General features: G+C 55.1%; 2 protein-coding genes across 2 annotated transcripts; both read left to right on the top strand.

The window, feature by feature from the left end:
• Positions 1–1896: 1896 nt before the first annotated feature.
• Positions 1897–9616, top strand: TM6SF2 (transmembrane 6 superfamily member 2). Its single transcript, XM_011925869.1, has 9 exons — positions 1897–1993; positions 2572–2669; positions 2738–2841; positions 3246–3328; positions 4566–4690; positions 5263–5364; positions 5636–5728; positions 7093–7212; positions 9107–9616. The coding sequence occupies exons 1-9, from the start codon at positions 1909–1911 to the stop codon at positions 9314–9316; spliced, it is 1020 nt and encodes a 339-aa protein (XP_011781259.1). The 5' UTR covers positions 1897–1908; the 3' UTR covers positions 9317–9616.
• Positions 9617–11499: 1883 nt separating this feature from the next.
• Positions 11500–18601, top strand: HAPLN4 (hyaluronan and proteoglycan link protein 4). The gene is made up of 5 exons (XM_011925868.1): positions 11500–11561; positions 12748–12865; positions 13135–13497; positions 15413–15745; positions 16060–18601. The coding sequence occupies exons 1-5, from the start codon at positions 11559–11561 to the stop codon at positions 16449–16451; spliced, it is 1209 nt and encodes a 402-aa protein (XP_011781258.1). The 5' UTR covers positions 11500–11558; the 3' UTR covers positions 16452–18601.
• Positions 18602–21003: the final 2402 nt, after the last annotated feature.

The following is a 21003-nucleotide window of genomic DNA, read 5'->3' as shown; positions in this document are numbered from 1 at the left end:
TGGGCTGGAGGGAGGATGCGCGGTCCGCGGACCTGGCTCCTGCGAGCCCTGCGCCCCAGCTCAGCTCCGACCCGGCAGGATTGGGCCTGGGCCAGAAGAACGACCCCGTCTAACCGGAAGTCCCCTTTCCGCGGTGCTGGAGGCTGGGGTGTGGCCGCTCCTGGGATGTTTGGGGCCTGGGGAGAAGGAATGATGAGGAGAGTCCCCACAAGCCAGAGCTTTGGAGGGTTTCTGGGGTTTTCCCAGGGATGCGCCCTGCGCAGGCTCCAAAGTCGCCAAGGGTAAAAGTATTGTCCCAGATAAGGCCCCAGGTACCTGGCTCCTGCGCGCGCACACACACACACACACACACACACACACACACACACACACACACACCCTGCTGCGTTGCCTGTCTCAGGCAGGCCTGTGACTTTCCTCTTGTTCAGGACTGGCTAACCCTGTGCCTAGACTCAGTTTCCCCTACTGGTTCCTGTACCTGGTCCCTGTCTCCTAACCCTAGATCCTAGCCCTGTGGGTCCAGCCACCAGATGGTGGGCATCTGCAAGCCCCTCGCACTTCTAAACCCAGCTCAAACCAAGCCATAGGGTGGAGAGAGTCTTAACCATGGGCCTGCTCCCTGGGTGGGAATACCCATCTCCATCTCCTGGGATCCTGGGTAAGCCTCAGTTCCCTGATTAGTGTCATGGGCACAATCCTAGATCTCATCTCATAGTTACGGTTAAGGATTACAAACTGTGTACAAAGATTTGTCCTGGTCTCATCTGAGTACTATAATGTCATCGTTAGATGGGGTCAGGATGGAGACCTTGGGTTCTGAGGGGATCATGAGAAAACAGGGGCCTGGAGAGTGATGGACAGAGTCTTGCTGTGTGACCCTGGACAACTGGACAGTAATCCCATCCTCTCTAGGCCTGGATTTGCCCACCTGGGTTGAGGGCTGCCCAGAGACCTGGCTTCTGTTATTTATGCAACTGGTTGACCTGTCTTATCAGGTTGGGGGTGCAGATCAGGGCAGGGGTAAGGTGGAGTTAATAGAGGCATTTGGACTTTAGCTGGGAGGAGCTGGGAATGTCAGACAGTGAAGTCTACAGAACTGAGCACTCGAGACCCTGTGGCTTGGGAGCTGGGCCTGGCCACAGAGGGACTTGATGTTGCCGAATGACTGAACAGACTGAGTTAAACACATAACAAATGATGGGATAAATGGTAAAGTCAGAAGGGGCAGACCAGGCGTGGTGGCTTACGCCTGTAATCCTAGCATTTTGGGAGGCCGAGATGGGCAAATCACCTGAGGTCAGGAGTTCGAGACCAGCCTGGCCAACATGGTAAAACCCCATCTCTACTAAAAATACAAAAATTAGCCAGGCGTGGTGGTGGACACCAGTAATCCCAGCTACTTGGGAGGCTGAGGCAGGAGAATCGCTTGAACACAGGAAGCAGAGGTTGCAGTGAGCTGAGATCACACCACTTCACTCCAGCCTGCATGTCAGAGCTCCATCTCAAAAAAAAAAAAAAAAAAAAAAAAAAAAAAAAAAAAGAAGGGGCTGAGGAATGTCCCCTCTGTAGCTGGCTCAAAACAGTGATCCTTTCTGGGGAGTCAGGGAGGGCTTCATGGGGGAAGGACAATGTGGATGGGCCGTGAAGGATGAGTAGGAGTTTGCCAAGTGGAAAAGGCTTCTGGAAGCAGTTTCCAGAAGGAAGAAACAGCCTGGGCAAGGGCCTGGCACAGGGTGAGAGCAGTTTCAGGGAACAGCATTGATGGATGAACAGACACTTTAGTCCTTCCCCTGGGGCTTCCAGGAGTCTGCCCCTTCCCCCACCAGGGAGAGTGGGGCAATGCCTCAGCACTAGGCCTGGCCTTCCTGACTTGGTTTCCCTCTCCACAGTCCCCTGTGGGTGACATTGATGAGCGCCCTAATCCTGGGTCTGCTCTTCGTGGCAGTCTACAGCTTGTCCCATGGCGAAATCTCCTATGACCCACTCTATGCTGGTGAGTCAGTGGGAAGCTGTGGGGAAGAAGACTATCCAGACAAGGGCCTCCACCCTCAGACTTAGGGGCCATTGAAGGTCCTCCTCCATCAGACTGGGGGCCCTTTAAGAGCTCCCATCAGACTGGAGACCTCAAAGAGATTTGAACACTCCCATTAAACTGGGGAACTTCAAAGAGCCTCCCCCTTGAGACCTGGGGCTCCTGAGAATAGGGACTGCATCTCCCCCATCAGATTGGAAGCTCCTGAAAAAGAGTGTACTGCCTCATCACTTTGAGATTTCCTGAGGGCGGGGACGGTTCCTCTCCCATGAGACTGGGGACTCCCAAAGGCAGGCACTGGTCCTCCCAATCAAACCAGGGACTTCTGAGGGCCAGGCTGTGTCTCCTCCATCAGACATGCAGAATGAGGCGGGACAGTGGTCATGCAACCTTTGTGGTTGGGGCAGGGACTGGGCCTGGAGTCCTTGCCTGAAATAATCTCATCCCTGACCTTAACTTCAAGCCCTGCCCACACTGAGCCCTAGCCCCACCCATGTGTGTCCCCTCCCACACCTGACCCGGCCGCCTACTCACTGCAGTTTTTGCCGTCTTCGCCTTCACCTCGGTTGTGGACCTCATCATCGCTCTTCAGGAAGACGGCTATGTGGTGGGCTTCATGGATTTCTACACCAAGGAGGTACTTGGGGGACGGCCAGGGATCCCCCTGCCCCACTGCCCGTCTGAGCCTCCCTCCTGCCCCCACAGGGAGAGCCATACCTGCGCACAGCACACGGAGTCTTCATTTGCTACTGGGATGGCACCGTTCACTACCTCCTCTACCTGGCCATGGCCGGCGCCATCCGCAGAAGGTGCAGGAGCCAGGGAGAGGGTGGCCCCTGACCCTGGGAGAGAAGTTTCATCCTCAGATGGGGCCCCAGGGCAGGGTGGAGCCAGAAGTGTCTGTAGGAGAAATCACGATGCCCCTCTAGGGCTCCAGCCAGGGGTGTCCGGGAGAAGGTTCCAGGAAACGTTTCAGGTGTAGATGGTGGCGTGGCATTGCTTATATCCACCCTGTGTCTGGGCAGTCACTTCTTTTCTTGGACAGAGGGTCTCACTGTTCATTCCCCTGTTCAACTCCCTGTTGTCCCTTCCATCCTGGGCAAAACTGAAAGGCACCCAGAGCTGAGAAGCCCATGGTGGTCTCTGGGCCCTGGTTGGGGCTCTGAGATTACGGAGTGATTACCTGCTGGTCACCCCTCCATCCCCTGCCCAGGAAGAGATACCGGAACTTTGGACTGTACTGGCTGGGTTCCTTCGCCATGAGCATCCTGGTGTTCCTTACAGGAAACATTCTTGGTAAGGACAAGGCTTCGGGAAATCTGGTCTCTCTTGGGCTAGGTCACTGCCCTGCACCTAGAAGCACCCCCATTGGATCCTTCACCCCTTCCCTGATGTCTGCAGAGGCCCCGCCTCCCTCTTTGCGTGTCCGCAGCCTCAGTCAGCAGCCTACCCCTTTCTGGTCCCCATTTCCTCTTGAAAGGTGGGGGAATCCAAACTCTACTTCCTCCCCAGGCAATGGTTCCCAGCCCCAAGGGTTTGACCCAGAATGCTCTTGACACAGGAAGGGAATTTTAGGATGAATCCTGGGGACAGGGTGAAAGCTTCAGGAGTAGGGCTTGGGAGGTAGAGCAGTGAAAGCAATCCAGGAGGCTGGTATAGCAAAACCTCAGCAGAGGGAACACCCAAGGTGTATTTGTAGGAAGCAAAGAACCCACTGGAAGGTAGGATCCATATTCAGAAGGTAAATTGAGGCAGGCTAGGCTGAGGAGCATGGACATCATCCTGTGGGCACTAGGGAGAGCCATGGAGGGTGGTGGAGCTTGACTGAGGATGGTATTTCTTTTTCTTTTTTTTTTTTTTTTGAGACGGAGTCTCGCTCAGTCACCCAGGCTGGAGTGCAGTGGCGCGATCTCGGCTCACTGCAAGCTCCGCCTCCCGGGTTCACGCCATTCTCCTCACCCGGCTAATTTTTGTTTTGCATTTTTAGTAGATTAGCAGAGACGGGGTTTCACTGTGTTAGCCAGGATAGTCTCGATCTCCTGACCTCGTGATCCGCCCGCCTTGGCCTCCCAAAGTGCTGGGATTACAGGCGTGAGCCACTGCGCCCAGCCGAGGATGGTATTTCTGAATTGAGATGTCCAGCTAGAGAGACCGGGTGCGCTGGCTCACACCTGTAATCCTTATGTTGCTCAGGCTGGTCTCGAACTCCTTGGCTCAAGCAATCTGCCTGCCTCATTAATCACTTAAGCCGAGGAGATCAAGACCAGCCTGGGCAGCATGGTAAAACCCTGCCTATACTAAAAATACAAAAATTAGCCAGGCATAATGGCGTGTGCCTGTAATCCCAGCTATTTAGGAGGCTGAGACAGGAGAACTGCTTGAACCTGGGAGGCGGAGGTTGCAATGAGCCAAGATTGCACCACTGCACTCCAGCCTGGGTGACAGAGCAAGACTCTGTCTTAGAACAAACAAACAAACAGACATCCAGCAGGGTTCTGGCATGGCTGACGCCCTCTCTCCTGCACCATGACAGGCAAATACAGCTCCGAGATCAGGCCTGCCTTCTTCCTCACCATCCCCTACCTGCTGGTGCCATGCTGGGCTGGTGTGAGGGTCTTCAGCCAGCCCCGGGCGCCAACCTGCTGCACTGCCAACACGGTGAGTGCCTTGCCCCTCTTAGGCTTTGTCCCAGCGTGCCTGAACTTTCCCCGTGTGAGTTGCTTTTGGTCAAAGACTTAGTTTCCGTGGAAGGATCTCCTTTGTCATAAGAAAGAAGCAAGGGCTGGGTGCGATGGCTCATGCCTGTAATCCCAACATTTTGGGAGGCCAAGGCTTGAGGATCGCTTGAGCCCAGGAGTTGGAGACCAGCCTGGGGAACACAGCCAGACCCTGACTCTACAAAAAGTTAAAAAATTAGCCAGATGTGGTGGTGCATGCCTGTGGTCCCAGCTACTCGGGAAGCTGAGGTAGGAGGATCACTTGAGCCCAGGAGATTGAGGCTGCAGTGAGCTGAGATTGTGCCACTTCACTCAAGCCTGGGCAACAGAAAGAGACCCTGTCTCAGGGAAAAAAAAAAAAAGAAGGAAGGAAGGAAAGAAAGAAAAGAAAAGAAAGAAAGGAAGAAAAGAAAGAGAGGAGCCTTAGGAGCCGTTACATACCTTTTGAATACCTACTGAATACCTCTCATTGACTACCTCTCATGCTGTCTCTGTTTCTCTCCCCTGGGGCAGGTGCAGGAGGAACAAAGAAAGGGACTCCTGCAGCGTCCGGCTGACCTGGCCCTTGTTATATACCTCATCCTTGCTGGCTTCTTCACTCTGTTCCGGGGCCTGGTGAGTCCGCACTATTCAGTCTCTCCATCCCCTGCCTCCGGTCTCCCTTCCCTGACCCACCTCTCCCACGCTGCCCTTCTTCCTGTTTGATCATCCAAGGAAGTTCTTCATCAAGTCTAACCTGAGTGTTCCATGACAAAGCCCCATTTCTCCCAGCCCAATTTGAGCTGGGCTGGGAGAGGCCAGAGCAAGGGGTGTAGACCTGGAAGGGTGGGGGAGGTTTCCTGTGGGAGGGATGTGTGAGAGTTCTTGATATGTCTGTCTACTCCAGGTGGTGCTCGATTGCCCCACAGATTCCTGCTTTGTCTATATCTACCAGTATGAGCCATACCTGAGGGACCCTGTGGCCTATCCTAAGGTGCAGGTGAGAGGGGAGTGGGGAGAAGACCACACCCCTGCCTTGGGTAGGGGTCCTCTGGGCCTCTTTGAAGCAGGTGCCAGAAGCACAACTCAAGCAGGCAGAAGGCCATATGGAATTTACTGTCCTACCAAAAAAAGGACAGATGTGGTCTTCAGGTATGGCTGTATCCAGGTGCTCAAGGTGCAGACTATGGGCTCTTCTTTTCTTTTCTTTCTTCTTTTCTTTTCCTTTCTTTTCTTTTCTTTTTTGTGTGTGTGTGTGTTTTTTTTGTTTTGTTTTTGTTTTTGTTTTTGTTTTTTGAGGCGGAGTCTCGCTCTGTCGCCCGGACTGGAGTGCAGTGGCCAGATCTCATCTCAGCTCACTGCAAGCTCGCCTCCTGGGTTTACGCCATTCTCCTGCCTCAGCCTCCCGAGTAGCTGGGACTACAGGCGCCCGCCACCTCGCCCGGCTAGTTTTTCTATTTTTAGTAGAGACGGGGTTTTGCCGTGTTAGCCAGGATGGTCTCGATCTCCTGACCTCATGATCCACCCGTCTCGGCCTCCCAAAGTGCTGGGATTACAGGCTTGAGCCACCGCGCCCGGCCTGCTGTTTTGTTTTGTTTTGTTTTTGAGACAGAGTTTTGCTCTTGTCACCCAGGCTGGATTGCAATGGCGTGATCTCGGATCACTGCAACCTCCACCTCCTGGGCTCAAGTGATTCTCCTGCCTCAGCCTCCCAAGTGGCTGGGATTACAGGCGTGCACCACTACACTTGGCTAATTTTGTATTTTTAGTAGATACAGGGTTTCACCATGTTGGTCAGGCTGGTCTTGAACTCCTGACCTCAAGTGATCCACCCACCTTGGCCTCCCAAAGTGCTAGGATTACAGGCGTGAGCCACCGTGCCCGGCCTCTGGGCTCTGATTTCTTTGCATGGCTCTGCTCTCAGGCAGTCCCTTTATGGGGTAGCAGAGACAGCCTGTGGCAGCTCCAGGCTTCCATGCACCCCACTCAGCCACCCCAGAGCATTGTGAGCCCTTATTACGCCCGAGCTTAAGCACAAGTCTTAGGCGGGCTCAGATTGACCCAGCCTGAATCACTTGCCCATCCTTTACTGAGCATCATGGAGAGGGGGCTGGAATGCTCCGACTGGCTAGGCCAGAGTCGCATGCCACTTCCAGAGAAAGGTTGGTAGGTTTGGTGTATGTGTTCGGCGGGTGGGGGCAAGGATCTGCAAGGGAAATAGGGGATCACTTTGCAGAGAGCCTGGGTGGGGTCTGAGGCCATCCAGATCCTTCCTTAGGGCCTCCCCCTCGGGGGTCTCAGGAGGCCCACCTGGGGTAGCTGCTCATCTCACAGGCTGGTGCCCCTGTCCTCCCACCCCTGCAGATGCTGATGTACATGTTTTATGTCCTGCCTTTCTGCGGCCTGGCTGCCTATGCTCTCACCTTCCCTGGTTGTTCCTGGCTGCCAGACTGGGCCTTGGTGTTTGCTGGAGCCATTGGCCAGGTGAGGTGGCGGGTGGGTGGTTGAGCAGCCGTGTGGGAGGGAATTTCTGTCTACTCATCAACGACTTTGGTGTCCTCCCTGGGCACTGTAATGATGGGTCCCCAAGAGACCCCAGCCCCAGGCCCGGTATCCCAGGATTCCCTAGTCTAGGAGAGACAAAGCCAGATACAGACACTCCAAGCCCCATGAAAAGAGGTACAGGGACTGTGAAGGATTCCAAAAGGGAAAGGTTTCCTAGAAGCAGGGGCATAGGAGCTGGGCTTTGATGTACGGGGATGAGTTCTCTAGGCAGGGAAGGGCATTCCAGGAATGGGAACAGCATAAGGAGAAGCACAGAGGGAGAGAGTGATTTAGCAGGGCCATAACATGGGTAAAGGCAGAGAGAAGAGAAATTGGCAGCTAGATGCTGAAGGCTTTGAACTCTGGGACTGGGGGCTTGTACTGAGGGTGATGGGGAGTTTGAGGAGGTGTTTGAGCAGTGGGGGCCCAGTCAGAGCTAGGAGCCTTTTTCTGGGTTCCTGATGAAAAGTGCTAAAGCCTGGGCCCTGGCCAGGGAAGTAGGGACCAGGAAAACGTATAGAATCTACAGGATTTGTGCCAAGACCTCTGGGATGGGGAAGACTGGGAGGAGGATCTGGAGCCAGGTCAGAGAGAGATGGGGTGCAGGGCCCAGGAGATGAGGTTAGGCAAGTGGGGAGGGACTCACAGACAAGTGGACGAGCATGGGGGAGGGGGGGACAGACAGAACACATAAGGGTAGGAATCTTTACAGACAGAAGGCCAGGCGAGGTGACTCACACCTGTAATCCCAGCACTTTGGGAGGCTGAGGTGGGAGGGCTACTTGAGCCCAGGAATCTGAGACCAGCCTAGGCAACATGGCAAAACCTGTCTCTACAAAAAGTACAAAAATTAGCTGGGCATGGTAGCACGTGCCTGCTGTCTTAGCTACTCGGGAGGCTGGGATGGGAGGACTGCTTGAGCCCAGGAGTTTGAGGCTGCAGTGAGTCATGGTCATGCCACTGCACTCCAGCCTGGCCAATAGAGCAAGACCCTATCTCTAGATAGATAGATAGATAGATTAGATAGAAATTTTAAAAATAAGCCAGGCATGGTGGCTCACGCCTGTAATCCTAGCTGGCACTTTGGGAGGCCAAGGTGGATGGATTGCCTGACCTCACGAGTTCGAGACCAGCCTGGGCAACATGGCGAAACCCCATCTCTATTAAAAAATACAAAAAATTGGCCGGGCGCGGTGGCTCAAGCCTATAATCCCAGCACTTTGGGAGGCCGAGACGGGCGGATCACGAGGTCAGGAGTTCCAGACCATCCTGGCTAACACGGTGAAACCCCATCTCTACTAAAAAATACAAAAAGCTAGCTGGGCGAGGTGGCGGGCGCCTGTAGTCCCAGCTACTTGGGAGGCTGAGGCAGGAGAATGGCATAAACCTGGGAGGCGGAGCTTGCAGTGAGCTGAGATCCGGCCACTGCACTCCAGCCAGGGCGACAGAGCAAGACTCCGTCTCAAAAAAAACCAAAAAAACAAAAAACAAAAAATTAACTAGGCGTAGAGGTGCACGCCTGTAGTACCAGCTACTCAGAGAAGGCTGAAGCATGAGAATCGCTTGAACCCAGGAGGCAGCAGAGGTTGCAGTGAATGGAGATTGCACCACTGCACTCCAGCATGGGCAAGAGAGTGAGACTCTATCTCCAAAAAAAAACAGAGAGAGACAGACAGATGGACTGGAGATGGGAAACAGGTAGATGAGCAGAGCCCAAGAGGTGAGGATGGGCATCCCCTGGGCTCTGCCTGACCTACCTGGTGGGCCGTCGGTGATGCTGGGATTTCGGTTCCTTCCTGGCCCCTGATATCCATCTTTCCTGTTCGGCTACCAGGCACAGTTCTCACACATGGGGGCTTCCATGCACCTGCGCACACCCTTCACCTACCGTGTGCCTGAGGACACCTGGGGCTGCTTCTTCGTGTGCAATCTGCTGTATGCACTGGGCCCCCACCTGCTGGCCTACCGTTGCCTTCAGTGGCCTGCATTCTTCCACCAGCCACCACCCTCCGGCCCCATAGCCCTCCACAAGAAGCAGCATTGAGAGGGCTATGGACTTAGGACCCAGGACTCTGTTTACGCACCCAGCCAGCCCTACCTGGGGAAGTGGGGGTCGGGTGTTTTAGAGACAGGAGGGACATCTCCAGGTGTCGTTAGTCCTGGCTATGGTGGTTTCAGTCCAGTGGGTGGGATGGAGACCAACGACCAAGTGTTCCTGCAAGGAGAGCCTCTCACAGCTGTCACCATGCTTCAACCCCCACACGGACGCTTCCACCCCTTCCAGAATTTACCCATCATCCCCCCATAGATCCTTTTAGTAAAAACCCTTTCAATTTCCAAAATATCACTGCCTAAGTGTTTCAGGGTGAAGGGGCGAGGGACCCTCTTCTTGGCCCCCGTGAGGGCCCATCCATCACTGCCATGGTGGTTGCCAGGAGCAAGAGGTTCTGGGATAGCAGAAGGTGGCCTCTGGTTGGTATGCATGGCTCCATCTTCCAGATGGGAAAACCGAGGGTCAGTATGGACAAGAGACCTGCCCAAGGTCACAGCCAGAGAGAAAAGTTCCTGCTCTACCAATAAATCATAACCAACAGCATGATACATTTATTAAGCACCTACTGGCTGGGCGCGGTGGCTCAAGCCTGTAATCCCAGCACTTTGGGAGGCCGAGACGGGCAGATCATGAGGTCAGGAGATCGAGACCATCCTGGCTAACACGGTGAAACCCCGTCTCTACTAAAAAATACAAAAAACTAGCCGGGCGAGGTAGCGGGCGCCTGTAGTCCCAGCTACTTGGGAGGCTGAGGCAGGAGAATGGCGTGAACCCGGAAGGCGGAGCTTGCAGTGAGCTGAGATCTGGCCACTGCACTCCAGCCCGGGCGACAGAGCGAGACTCCGTCTGAAAAAAAAAAAAAAAAAAAACACCTACTGTATACCTTGACTGCTACATGCTGGCTCTCACTCCTTATTCCAGATGGGGAAACCAAGGCTGCAGGTGAAGGTCCTGGTCTGAGATCATTCCCCTCCTCAGTCCCGGAGGCATGGTTGAGCTGAGGTGGAGCCCCAGCGTGTTGGACCACAGAAACCTCAACCCTGCCTCTGCTATCTGGTCGAGTTGGGCTCATTTTAGGGGAAACTGAGTCCTGGAAGGAAGCCAAGGTGTTGAGAGAAAGACTCAGTGTTTCCTAGTGTTTGATTTTTGAAGTTGGGTGAAAGGCCATGTTTAGGGGTGACTTGGGCCTGAAGTAAATCAGGGACTTGACCAGATATCCCATTTTCTTTTCTTTCTTTCTTTCTTTCTTTTTTTTTTTTTTTTTGAGTTGGAGTTTTCGCTCTTGTTACCCAGGCTGATATGCAATGGCACAATCTCAGCTCACTGCAACCTCCGCCTCCCGGGTTCAAGCAATTCTCCGGCCTCAGCCCCCTGAGTAGCTGGGATTACAGGCATGTGTCACCACACCTGGCTAATTTTGTATTTTTAGTAGAGACATAGTTTCTCCATGTTGGTCAGGTTGGCCTCGAACTCCTGACCTCAGGTAATCCTCCTGCCTTGACCTCCCAAAGTGTTGGGATTACAGGCGTGAGCCACCGTGCCCGGCCTAGATGTCCCTTTTTCTTGCCCCTCCCAACCCCTACCGGAGATCTATTGTATGTCTGGCTATTGGATCTTCACCAAAGAGTCGGCAACAGGCTCAGAGAGGCCAACTGTCTCCATCAAGGTCCCACAGCCAGTGAGGGGCAGACTTGGATTGGGGCCTGTGGCTCCAGGTCACAGCAGAGTGTGATTATCGTGAGGCCCCCACCCTGCACAGTGAGCACCTTTGGGGTGCTGGAGACCAGGACTCCACTATGACTACCCAATGGACAGATGGGTAAACTGAGGGCTGCAGGTCAAGTGATCTCTTTCACCAGATCCCCCAGGTCCCCTGCCAAAGCACAGTAACCATGACAGAAGACTCAGCCCCCTCCTCCATTTCAAAGATGGTTAAACTGAGGCTCAGAGAGATTCTTCCCTGGCCTAAGTTCAGCTAGCAGGGCGAGGGAACTAGCTCTGCACTCCAAGCCCAGAGCGCTTCTTTCTCCGCCCGCGCCCCAGCCACCTCTCCAGGGGAGCATGGGCCGCCGCGGGCCCTTTAACACACCCCGCCTTGCTCGCCTTCCTCCTCCCCTTGCAGGCAGACGCCGGGATTGCGCCGCCTGCAGGGACCTGCCCAGTCCTAACCGGGTGTGCGGGGAGCGCAGTCCGGGTGCGTAGGGGCAGCTTGGCGGGGGGCCGCGCGGGCAAGATGGTAAGTGGGGCTGCGGGCGCGGATGGTGCGTGCCCCGTCTCCCCAATCTGGGATTCTGTATCTCTCTGTCTCTGAATCTATATCCCTCTGAGTTTCTTCTGTCTCTTCCTTTTCTCTGTCTCTCACCCTCTTTGATCTCTCTTTTTGGCACTCTCGGTTCTCTCCCTTTCCATCTCTCCCTGCTTCTCTCCATCTCTGTCACTCTCTCTGCCTTTTTCCTCTCCTCTCCGTTTCTCTCTTTACCTGCCCCTATCTCTTCCTCCTCTTCTCTGAGTCTCTCGGTCTCTGGCACTCTCCTGTCTCTCCCTCTCCCTCTGCCTCTCTGTCTCTCCCTCTGCCTCTCTGTCTCTCCCTCTCCCTGTCTCTCCCTCTGCCTCTCTGTCTCTCCCTCTGCCTCTCCATCTCTCCCTCTCCCTGTCTCTCCCTCTGTCTCTCTCTCTGTCTCTCTGTCTCTCCCTTTCCCTTTCTGTCTCTCCCTCTCCATCTCTCTCTCTCCTGTCTCTTCCTCTGCCTCTCTCCCTCTGCTTCTCTGTCTCTTCCTCTCTGTCCCTCCCTTTCCATCTCTGTCTTTCCCTCTCCATCTCTGTCTCTTCCCCTGCACCTCTGTCTCTCCCTCTGCCTGTCTGTCTCTCCCTCTCCATCTCTGTCTCTCCCTCTACATCTGTCTCTTCCTTTCCATCTGTCTCTCCCTCTCCATCTCTGCCTCTCCGTCTTCCCTTACCCTCTTTCTGTGTCGCGCACTCTCTTCTCTGCCTCTCCTTGCCTTTCTCTCTGTCCCTGTTCTCTCCCCGCGTCTCTCCCTGTGTCTCTCCAGCTCTCCCCCCTCCCTGCCCGCCCCGGCCCGGTTTGCTGCAGTCTCCTGGCGCACGGATAACCTTGCTGCCGCCACTCCTCCAGCTCTTCCCCACCCCCCCATCCCTGGCCCGGGCCAGGGCCAGAAGGGGGCGGGGGCAGCGAGCCTCGGGTTTTGGGGTGAGGGGGATGAGGCGGGATCTGGGGATCTGGGGCCAAGGGAGGGGGGAGTCTCGGGGCGTGGGTTATTGCAGGAGCCAGGATGTGAGGTCCCAGGAGGAGGAGGGGGAGTTATGCGGGACCCCGGAAAGGGTGGGGGCATGGGCGTGTGCGAGGTCCTCCCTGTGGGGAAGGCAGGCCCGGGAGGACTGAGCGCCCTGTGCCCGCCCCCCAGGTGTGCGCTCGGGCGGCCCTCGGTCTCGGCGCGCTCTGGGCAGCCGCCTGGGGCGTCCTCCTGCTCACAGCCCCCGCCGGGGCGCAGCGTGGCCGGAAGAAGGTCGTGCACGTGCTGGGTGAGTCGGGGCCGCTAAAAGCGGCTTCTCCGCGAAAAGCAGAAGAGGCCAAGTGCGGAGAGGTGTAGGGGGTAGGGCGTTCCTGACGTCCACGGTTCCCCCAACCACTCCCCATCTAAGTCCCTCGCCCTCTCCCTGAGCCCCTGGACCCTTCTAATTTCCCGACCCCCACCCGAGTCTTCCCACCTTCCCCTCCCCAGAGACCCCTTCCCCAGGGCCCCCCTTCTGCCCCTAGGCCCCTTCTCTGAACCCTGCTTGGTTGTCCACAGAGGGTGAGTCGGGCTCGGTAGTGGTACAGACAGCGCCCGGGCAGGTGGTAAGCCACCGGGGTGGCACCATCGTCTTGCCCTGCCGCTACCACTATGAGGCAGCCACCCATGGTCACGACGGCGTCCGGCTCAAGTGGACAAAGGTAGTGGACCCGCTGGCCTTCACCGACGTCTTCGTGGCACTAGGCCCCCAGCACCGGGCATTCGGCAGCTACCGTGGGCGGGCTGAGCTGCAGGGCGACGGGCCTGGGGATGCCTCCCTGGTCCTCCGCAATGTCACGCTGCAAGACTACGGGCGCTATGAGTGCGAAGTCACCAATGAGCTGGAAGACGACGCTGGCATGGTCAAGCTGGACCTAGAAGGTGATCAGCCGGTGGGGAGGATAAACCTTACTTCTGAGGAAGGAGGGGGCAGGGATGGCAAGGGACATAAACCAAATCAAGTTGGCCTGCAGGTATTTAGAGGGTTGGTGGGGTAGAACCCCCATATCTGATTCTGGGTGATTTTCCTCCCCATGGACATTGGCGATGTCTGGAGATAGTTTAGGTTGCCACATCTGGAGAAGTCAGTTGCTACTGGCCTCTAGTGGGTAGAGGCCAGGGATGCAGTTAAACATCCTACCAGGCACAGGATACTCCCCCACAAAGAGTGATCCAGGCTGGGCATGGTGACTCACGACTGTAATCCCAGCACTTTGGGAGGTTGAGGCAGGCGGATAACCTGAGGTCAGGAATTCAAGACCAGCCTGGCCAACATGCCAAAACTCCATCTCTAGTAAAAATACAAAAATTAGCCAGGCATGATGGTGCATGCCTGTAATTCCAGCTACTTGGGAGGCTGAGGCAGGAAAATCTCTTGAACCCTGGAGGCGGAGGTTGCAGTGAGCTGAGATCGTGCCACTGCACTCCAGCCTGGGCAACAGAGCCAGACTCCATCTCGAAAAAAAAAGGGGGGGGGGATCCAGTCCAAAATGTCCACAATGAGGACACTGAGAAGTCCTGGGATAGGATTCAGGCACAGTGAGATCCAGGCACTCACACCATGTCAGGAACCATCCTTCTGCTCTGCTTCCCAGGTAGGCTTTCTTCTGACAGGTTTCTCTTTCTGGAACCAGACCACAGTGCCTAGGCATAGCGACTGATTTCCTAGGAGCAGCAGATAGAGTCCCAGAGTTGTCCCTCACTGGCTCAGCTTGAGTCATGTGCCCAACTGTGAGCCAATCACGGTAGCTGGAAGGTGGGATGCTCTGATTGGCTGACCCTGGAGCTGGGAGGTGGGGTTTCTATTTGAAGAATTCCCTCCCATTTGGTTGGCCTTTTTCAGTTCACTTTAGAAGATTCTAGGTGAGATTTCAGGGCCCTTGCTTGCTAACCTCCCTAACAATAACAAATAACAATAATAGCAGCAGCTCTCCTTTACTGGACATTTCCTATGTGACAGGTGCTTAGCTGAAGAGATCTCAGAAGTCTCTAATTTAATTTCCTAAAAACCCCAAGGGAGACGGCTATTACCAGCAGACGGACAACAGGCTCAGAGAGGTTACAGCCTTGCCCACGACAGTGCTAGTTGGTGGCAGAGCCAGGATTCAATCCCCAGTCTGTCAGCTCCAGATTTTCTCCCTGGCCCCTGTCTGCCTCTTTCCTGGGTGCCCTACTCACCCCCAACTCCCGTCCCTCAAACACAGACGCATAAAATACTTGAGCTGAACGGACTGTGAGTCCAATGAGGGACAAGTTCCAAAGTCATCAGAACTGAAGGTAGAAGGGTAGTAGTGGGTACTGCCTTGGACAATGCTGGGGGAATCAAATGGGTCTTCACCTAAGGCCAATCTTCCAGGGGGTCCTAGTCTAGGAAAGTCAGCACTGAACGCAGGCTCCGTGGGCTCAGGGCTGGACCACAGGGAGGGACCCAGTACTGGGGGAATATCAGAGGCACACAGGACTGAATGGAAGAGGGTTTGGGAGTTGGGTTTTGAAGGATGAATAGGAGTCCAACAGGTAGAATAAGGTGGAAAGAGCATGAGCAAAGGCCTCCAGCGGTAGAAGGGGATGGACACAATTAGTATGTTAAGGGGGAGGGTCAAGTGAATCCCAAGCTTGAAGTGAAGAGAGCCAGCTATGTGGGGTGTGAGCTGGGAAGGGTCATGGTCAGATCTGAGGCCAGAGTGAGGAGGAGTGGACTGGAAGGTCCCAGTTGAAGAGTCATATAGCACCCCAGACGTCAGGTGCATGAGGGTGGGCTGAGGTGAACCGGCTGATCCCGTGCGCCCCCTGCCAGGCGTGGTCTTTCCCTACCATCCCCGTGGAGGCCGATACAAGCTGACCTTCGCGGAGGCGCAGCGCGCATGCGCCGAGCAGGACGGTATCCTGGCATCTGCAGAACAGCTGCACGCGGCCTGGCGCGACGGCCTGGACTGGTGCAATGCAGGCTGGTTGCGCGACGGCTCAGTGCAATACCCCGTGAACCGACCCCGGGAGCCCTGCGGCGGCCTAGGAGGGACCGGGAGCGCAGGGGACGGCGGTGATGCCAACGGGGGCGTGCGCAACTACGGGTATCGCCATAACGCCGAGGAACGCTACGACGCCTTCTGCTTCACGTCCAACCTGCCGGGTGCGTAGGCCTCATCCCCAGACGGGCCTCTGCCACAACACTACCCCGACCCTGGGGCCTTTTCTTCCCCACCCAGCTCTTAGCGATCAGAAACAGGAGACCCCTCTCCCAAGAGTGCCTAGGTGAAGCACACACCACCTGGCACCAACACTGGTTGGGCCTAGGCTGGGGTCCCAGGCTGCAAAGGAGGAACTGTTCCTGGATCCTGGAGCTGAGGCCAGAGTCCTGGGCTGCATGCGGGGGGCAGTCCTGAATCCCGAGGCCGGGTCCCAGGAGCCGCACTAATAACCCACCCCCCCACCCCACCCCCGCAGGGCGCGTGTTCTTCCTGAAGCCGCTGCGGCCTGTACCCTTCTCTGGAGCTGCCCGCGCGTGTGCTGCGCGTGGCGCGGCCGTGGCCAAGGTGGGGCAGCTGTTCGCCGCGTGGAAGCTGCAGCTGCTGGACCGCTGCACCGCGGGTTGGCTGGCCGATGGCAGCGCGCGCTACCCGATTGTGAACCCGCGCACGCGCTGCGGAGGCCGCCGGCCTGGTGTGCGCAGCCTCGGCTTCCCGGACACCACCCGACGGCTCTTTGGCGTCTACTGCTACCGCGCTCCAGGAGCACCGGACCCGGCACCCGGCGGCTGGGGCTGGGGCTGGGCGGGCGGCGGCGGCTGGGCAGGGGGCGCGCGCGATCCTGCTGCCTGGACCCCACTGCGCGTCTAGGCTGGCAGCAGGCGGACAGCCAGGGCGCTTGACCACTGGTCTAGAGCCCTGCGGTCCCCTGAGGCTGGCCACGCCTCTGAAGCCCTGGACACTGGCCACATTCCCTGTGGTCCCTTACAAACTAACTGTGCCCCTGGGGTCCCTGAAGATTGGCTAGTCCTGGCAGAACAGTACTTTGGAGTTCCCTGGAGCCTGGCCAGCCCTCACCTCTTCTGGACAGAGGATTCCCCCAACTCCCCAACTTTCTCCATGAAGGCCACGCCCCCTAAGGACCTCAGGAGGCCAGCAGACCCAGCAGGCTCCTGAAGACTGGCCACACCTCCTGAGACCGCTTGGAAACAGACCAACCGCCACCGTGGTCGCCTGGTGGCTGGACCCCCGGGATTGACTAGAGACTGGCTGTACATCTTCTGCATCTCACTGGAGACTGAACACTAGTCCCTTGCGGTCCCGTGGACACTGGGCCTCCTCCTCCTCCTCCTCCTCCTCACCTGGAGAGACTACAGGAACTTCAGGGTCACTCCCCGTGGTCACATGGAGGTTGTGGGCCAAAGAACTTGTTTTCCCTTATGGTGACCTGAGCACTGGAGACTCCCATTCTCCCCCTCTCCCTGAGAGTCCCCTGAAGTTTCTGGGTAACAGGGCCCACCCCTCTAGTTTCATAGGCGAGCACCTCTATCTGCCACCTCAGACTGACACACAGCCAGCTGGCTCACTTATTGGGGGCCACGTCCCACCCCTCAGATATTTCTTTGAAGGGAGAGCAAACCCATGCTGTCCTCTGACATCCTTTTCCCAACTGTCACCAAAGAGACCATCTTCCCAGGCCTGGGGACCCATAAGATCCATGTCACTCATTATGGAGAGCAGCTGCCCTGGGTCCCACTGTCACCAAGGCAACCAGTCCTGCTGCTACCTGTCACCTAGAGTCACACACCCCTTCCCTCATCAGGCGCACCCATGAAGAGGGTGCCTCCCTCCTCCAGCTGTAACCACAGATACCACATATTTCTCATCTCACTGGCCCCCCACCCCAGAGACCTCCACCTCAACTTCTGACTGTCCCTACCCTGACCCACCACCGCCATGGAGATCACCCTCCCCGAAGCTGTCCCCGGGGTGACACAACATCCGGTTCTCTGGCTCTCACCATGGAAACAAACTGTCCCTGTCCCCAGGCCCACTCCAGTTCCAGGCCACCTTCCAAGCTCCACCCCCAGGCGGTTTGGACCCCACCACTGTTGCCATGGTGATCAAACTCTGGTGTCCAAGGTAACAGAACACCTGTCCCCCTAGGCTTTTCCTTGTGGACAATGGGGCCCTGTTCACCAAGCTGTCGCCATAGAGACTGTCAACGTCCTCATGACAACCAAACTTCCAGCTCTCAGGAACTTCTCATTGCGGGCCAGAAGTCCTGAGTGCCTCCTACTGGGGCTACCTTACTGCACTCCATCAGAGGCCTGATGGCTGCCCCTTCCCCAGACAGGGCTGGACTTCTGGAGCTGCTAAGCCACCCTCCGTTTGCACGTTAACTCTATGCCGGATAGCAGCTGTGCACGAGACAATCTTGCAACACCTGGGCATGTTTGTCATCGTCCTACAAATGAGGAAACCGAGGCTATGGCGTGCCCTGGCCTTTTTAGATATGCGAGCACTGACTTCCTCTTTTGTCCTCTGAGACCCCATCTCCATTCTCACTGAGTTGCCCTCTCCTTCCCTGACCTCCACCCACATTTCCCTCCTTAGAGATCCAGGAGGGATGGAATGTTTTTAAACTTCAACACCCACCGGGCTCTAAGTGGTCCAGCCAAAGTCCTCGGCGTTGACAGGCAGCTGGGGGGACATGATCCATGGACAAGGCCATCCCGGCCATGGGAGACCCCAGTCCCTAGGTCTTGCCTGCAGGAGTACTGGGGTCCCCCCTGGGGCCTTCTTTACTGTCACATCATCTCTAGGAAACCTATCTCTGAGTTTTGGGACCAGGTTGGTTTGGGTTTGAATCCTGCCTCTTCTTGCTCACTGTGTGACCAAGTGACAAAATCCTTCTGAACCTGTGTTCTCCCGCTGTACCAGGGCTGTTTGGTCCCCGTGAGTGCCAAGCATACAGGAGGGGCTCAATAAATCCTTGTTTCTTTTGATGAATGAGAAAATGAGGCAGCCAGTGGGTAATTCCTTTATAAATGCACTTTAGTAGGCAAGATGTTACAAGCTTGGGGGGTTTGGGTTTTTTTTTTCATTTTGTTTTTTTGAGAAGGAGTCCCGTTCTGTCGCCCAGGCTGGAGGGCAATGGTGCAATCTCGACTCACTGCAACCTCCACCTCCCAGGTTCAAGTGATTCTCCTGCCTCAGCCTCCCGAGTAGCTGGGATTACAGGTGCCCACCACCACACCCAGGTAATTTTTGTATTTTTAGTAGAGAGAGGGTTTCATCATGTTGGCCAGGCTGGTCTTGAACACCTGACCTCAGGTGATCCACCCACCTCAGCCTCCCAAAGTGCTGGGATTACAGGCGCCTGGCCGGGCTTGGTTTTTATTCCCTTGAGAAGTGGTGTCCTTCATTCCTTCCCCACCTCCCCAATCTCTCACTCCTCTTTCTTCCTCCATCCTGTGTCCACTGTCTCCCTTGAGCCACCTATCATGGGTCTGCTCCTTGTCAACTCTGTCCTGACTGGGCCATTGACAAGATTCAGGGCATGAAATTCGGGAAACTGGATGAGGAGTTCCTGTATCAGGAAGGGAGAGATGTTGCATACTTTCCCTGACATAAATATGTGGGCTCAGGGCGGGGACTGAGGAAGCACTGGAAGTTTCTAGGATACAAACAAAGCATGAAGAGAAAAAATAGTGTAAGGTCCTGACCGTGCACAGGGGCTCATGCCTATAATCCCAGCACTTTAAGAGACTGAGGTGGGAGGATTGCTTGAGCCCAGGAGGTCGAAGCTGCAGTGAGCCATGATTGCACCACTGCACTCCAACTTGGGCAACAGAGTGAGACCCTGTCTCAAGAAATAAAAATAAGCAAATCTCCCCTTCCCCATTCTTTTGACAGTCTGAAGAGGATTGATGGTTTGGATTGAATGCACCATAATTTTGTAGTCAGGTTCCTAATGGTGGACATTTATATTGTTTTCAATATTTTTCTGTTTGAAGTTAAGTATCCACATCATCACTCACAAGTTCAAGTATAACTGGAGGGTGATATCAGAAGTTGTTTGTTCAAAGGTTCAAAACTCCCCATTTACTTTCTTTTTTTTTAATAGAGTTTCGCTCTTGTTGCCCAAGCTGTAGTGCAATGGCACAGTCTCGGCTCACCTCAACCTCCGCTTTCCAGGTTCAAGCGATTCTCCTGCCTCAGCCTCCGAAGTAGCTGGGATTACAGGCACCTGCCACTATGCCCAACTAATCTTCGTATTTTTAGTAGAGATGCGGTTTTACCATGTTGGTCAGGTTGGTCTCGAACTCGTGACCTCAGGTGATCCACGTGCCTTGGCCTCCTACAGTGCTGGTATTACAGGCATGAGCCACTGCGCCCAGCCTAGAACTTGCCATTTTCATAGTGATTTCCACGTTTTCTTAGAAATGGGGCAATTTATACTTCACAAGTAATAGATATACTCACTTGGCTGGGCATGGTGGCTCACGGCTGTAATCCCAACACTTTGGGAGGCCGAGACAGGTGGATCACTGGAGGTCAGGAGTTCAAGACTAGCCTGGCCAACATGGTAAAACCCCATCTCTACCAAAAATACAAAAATTAGCTCAGCATGGTGGCAGGCACCTGTAATCCCGACTACTCGGGAGATTGAGGCAGGAGAATCACTTGAACCAAGGAGGTGGAGGTTACAGTGAGCTGAGATCACGCCACTGTACTCCAGCCTGGGGGACAGAGTGAGACTCCTTCTCAAAAAAAAAAAAAAAGAAAAAAAAAGGTACTCACCTGTTCCACACATCCTCATCAGCCTCATGTCTTGTCACTTCTTATTTTTGTCAGTCTGATAGGTGAAAAATGGTATCTCACTGTGATTGTTGCTTGCGATTCTATTTGTGAGGTTGAACATCTCCAACCATCACCACCAACTTTGACCTTAGGTGCAGGTGGTCGAGCAAATTGTAAATCATTCATAGTTCAAGCACATTATCATCTTTGATGTATGCAAGGATCTCTCTCTCTCTTTTTTTTTTTTTTTGAGACGGAGATCACTCCATCACCCAGGTTGGAGTGCAATGGCGTGACCTTGGCTCACTGCAACCTCCACCTCCTGGGTTCAAGTGATTCTCCTGCATCAGCCTCCTGAGTAGCTGGGATTACAGGTGTGCATCACCACGCATGGCTAATTTTTGTATGTTTAGTAGAGACAGGGTTTCACCATATTGGCCAGGCTGGTCTTGAACTCCTGGCCCCATGTGATCTGCTCACCTTAGCCTCCCAAATTGCTGGGCTTACAGGGGTGAGCCACCAGGCCCAGCCATCTTTTTTTTTTTTTTGAGACGGAGTCTCGCTCTGTTGCCCGGGCTGGAGTGCAGTGGCCAGATCTCAGCTCACTGCAAGCTCC

Source organism: Colobus angolensis, unplaced genomic scaffold, assembly GCF_000951035.1.
Source record: "Colobus angolensis palliatus isolate OR3802 unplaced genomic scaffold, Cang.pa_1.0 Scaffold66, whole genome shotgun sequence".
In the NCBI taxonomy this organism is placed as follows: Eukaryota; Metazoa; Chordata; class Mammalia; order Primates; family Cercopithecidae; genus Colobus; species Colobus angolensis.
The sequence above is the reverse complement of the archived record's forward strand: the minus strand, read 5'-3'. Positions and strand labels throughout refer to the sequence as shown.

Excerpts from the sequence above, each read along its gene's own strand:
- TM6SF2 (XM_011925869.1), top strand. The coding sequence starts at position 1,909 with ATGAGCGCCCTAATCCTGGGTCTGCTCTTCGTGGCAGTCTACAGCTTG. Across the intron at positions 2,842-3,245 it reads GCCGGCGCCATCCGCAGAAG|GAAGAGATACCGGAACTTTG; the intron begins GTGCAGGAGCCA and ends TCCCCTGCCCAG. Across the intron at positions 5,729-7,092 it reads TGGCCTATCCTAAGGTGCAG|ATGCTGATGTACATGTTTTA; the intron begins GTGAGAGGGGAG and ends CCACCCCTGCAG.
- HAPLN4 (XM_011925868.1), top strand. Across the intron at positions 13,498-15,412 it reads GGTCAAGCTGGACCTAGAAG|GCGTGGTCTTTCCCTACCAT; the intron begins GTGATCAGCCGG and ends GCCCCCTGCCAG. Across the intron at positions 15,746-16,059 it reads CTTCACGTCCAACCTGCCGG|GGCGCGTGTTCTTCCTGAAG; the intron begins GTGCGTAGGCCT and ends CCACCCCCGCAG.